At 43.4% G+C, this 1,560-nt stretch overlaps 1 protein-coding gene across 1 annotated transcript; it reads right to left on the bottom strand.

The window, feature by feature from the left end:
* LOC148783099 (xyloglucan endotransglucosylase protein 1-like) lies at positions 1-1,334 on the bottom strand. Its single transcript, XM_088857930.1, has 3 exons — positions 990-1,334; positions 644-837; positions 1-537 (listed from the first exon to the last, which is right to left on the bottom strand). The coding sequence occupies exons 1-3, from the start codon at positions 1,260-1,262 to the stop codon at positions 135-137; spliced, it is 870 nt and encodes a 289-aa protein (XP_088714056.1). The 5' UTR covers positions 1,263-1,334; the 3' UTR covers positions 1-134.
* Positions 1,335-1,560: the final 226 nt, after the last annotated feature.

A 1,560-nucleotide genomic window follows, 5' to 3' on the forward strand; every position in this document is an offset into this window, starting at 1 on the left:
TTTTATGATCAAATAAAACGGATATTTCGTTTTAAAATAATATGAACAGGGGGAAACAAGATGCATAAACAATGTGATGATACCTCCAATGAGGGTCTAATGAAATTTAAAGAATAACGAGTATGAGATGTGAGTTAAGAAGAGCGTGAACACTCAGGGGGAAGTCCCTGAGGAAAACGCTTGGTATCAGTGCAATAATTATAGACCATATAATTCTTTTGAACCCATTTCAACTTCTCTTGCCCATTTGTGTCCAATGCTTCTTGGCTGAACCAGGCTGAACCAGAGGCCTCTTTGCATGGAGATGAAGAAGATGCTGATGATTTAGAAGCAACACAAGCATCAGCTTCAAAGTTAGAGTAAGAAGCCACAAACGGAGCTTGAGACCAATCAGTCTTAACTATACCACCCCTTGTGGCCCAATCATCAGCATTCCACAGACTCGAGTATAGCTTCATGGGTTGGTTCTTTGGAAAGGGAACTCCTAAATGCTCTGCGTTTTTGAACACTCTTATGGGCGTCCCATCCACTGAAAACCTGTTCGAATCGGAAGTTATATTTAGAATCCGAGTTCTTAGATAAACAGAGAGAGAGAGAGAGATGAATGTGAGTGTGTAGAGAGAGAAAGACGTCGACGTCTTACATGATGTGGTTTGGGTTCCACAAGATGGAGTAGGTGTGGAAGTCTTTGGTTGGATCGAACCATAAGTGGAACTGTTGCTCCCTGTTTCCCTTCCCTTGAGAGAACACATTGGTGTGGAGGGTATAAGGGTCTCCACTCAAATTCCCCAGGAATTCGAAGTCGATTTCGTCATGGGTCTGGCCTTGTGAAGATAACTGCAAAAACCCAACATCAAAATCCATCATCTCACTGCTATTGATTCTCTCTCTAAAGTCTGAACTAACTGAAAAAATTAGTGCTTGATTGAGAGAGAGAGAGAGAGAGAGAGAGAGAGAGAGAGGGAGGGAGGGAGGGAGGGAGGACTTACATAATAGGCAGTAACAGTGCCTGCAGAATTGCCTGGTACGAGCTTCAAGCGCATATGAATGTTCCCAAAGATGTATTCATTCTTGGATTGAAAACCAGAGCCAGAGTACTTATCTAGTGAGAGGTGAAGCTGCTCACCATTGTTCAATATCTTAGCCCTGTCGTTTCCCCAAGTTATATCAAAATCTGAGTAGAAATTGGCCATAGAGGCCACAACCAAAAGACCCCAAATAAGCAGTGTCAAAGCCCAACAAGAAGACAGAGAAGAAGCCATTGGAAGAAGAGGGGAAATGGCGTTTAAGGGGAGAGAGAAAGTGAGTGATGATGGATAATGGTGGAGTGTGGAGAGATTTATAGTGAGGAACTAAAGTTAAGAGGAAGTATCTGGGAAAGTGATTAGGAGCGGGGTGGTCACAGATGCGCTTTGGATCTTGTTGTCATAAAGTTGAGAGAGAAAAAAATGTTAGAGAGAGAGAGAAGGATAGAGCTTCGCATTTCCGCGTTTCACAACTAAGAGACAGTAGTTGTGTGAAGCTTCTGGCGAATAGAGCCTTCCGAGGGGCGCCGCCGAC

This window comes from Amborella trichopoda, chromosome 2, assembly GCF_054954075.1.
Source record: "Amborella trichopoda isolate Santa Cruz 75 chromosome 2, AtrichopodaSantaCruz75HAP2 v2.0, whole genome shotgun sequence".
Classification (NCBI taxonomy): Eukaryota; Viridiplantae; Streptophyta; class Magnoliopsida; order Amborellales; family Amborellaceae; genus Amborella; species Amborella trichopoda.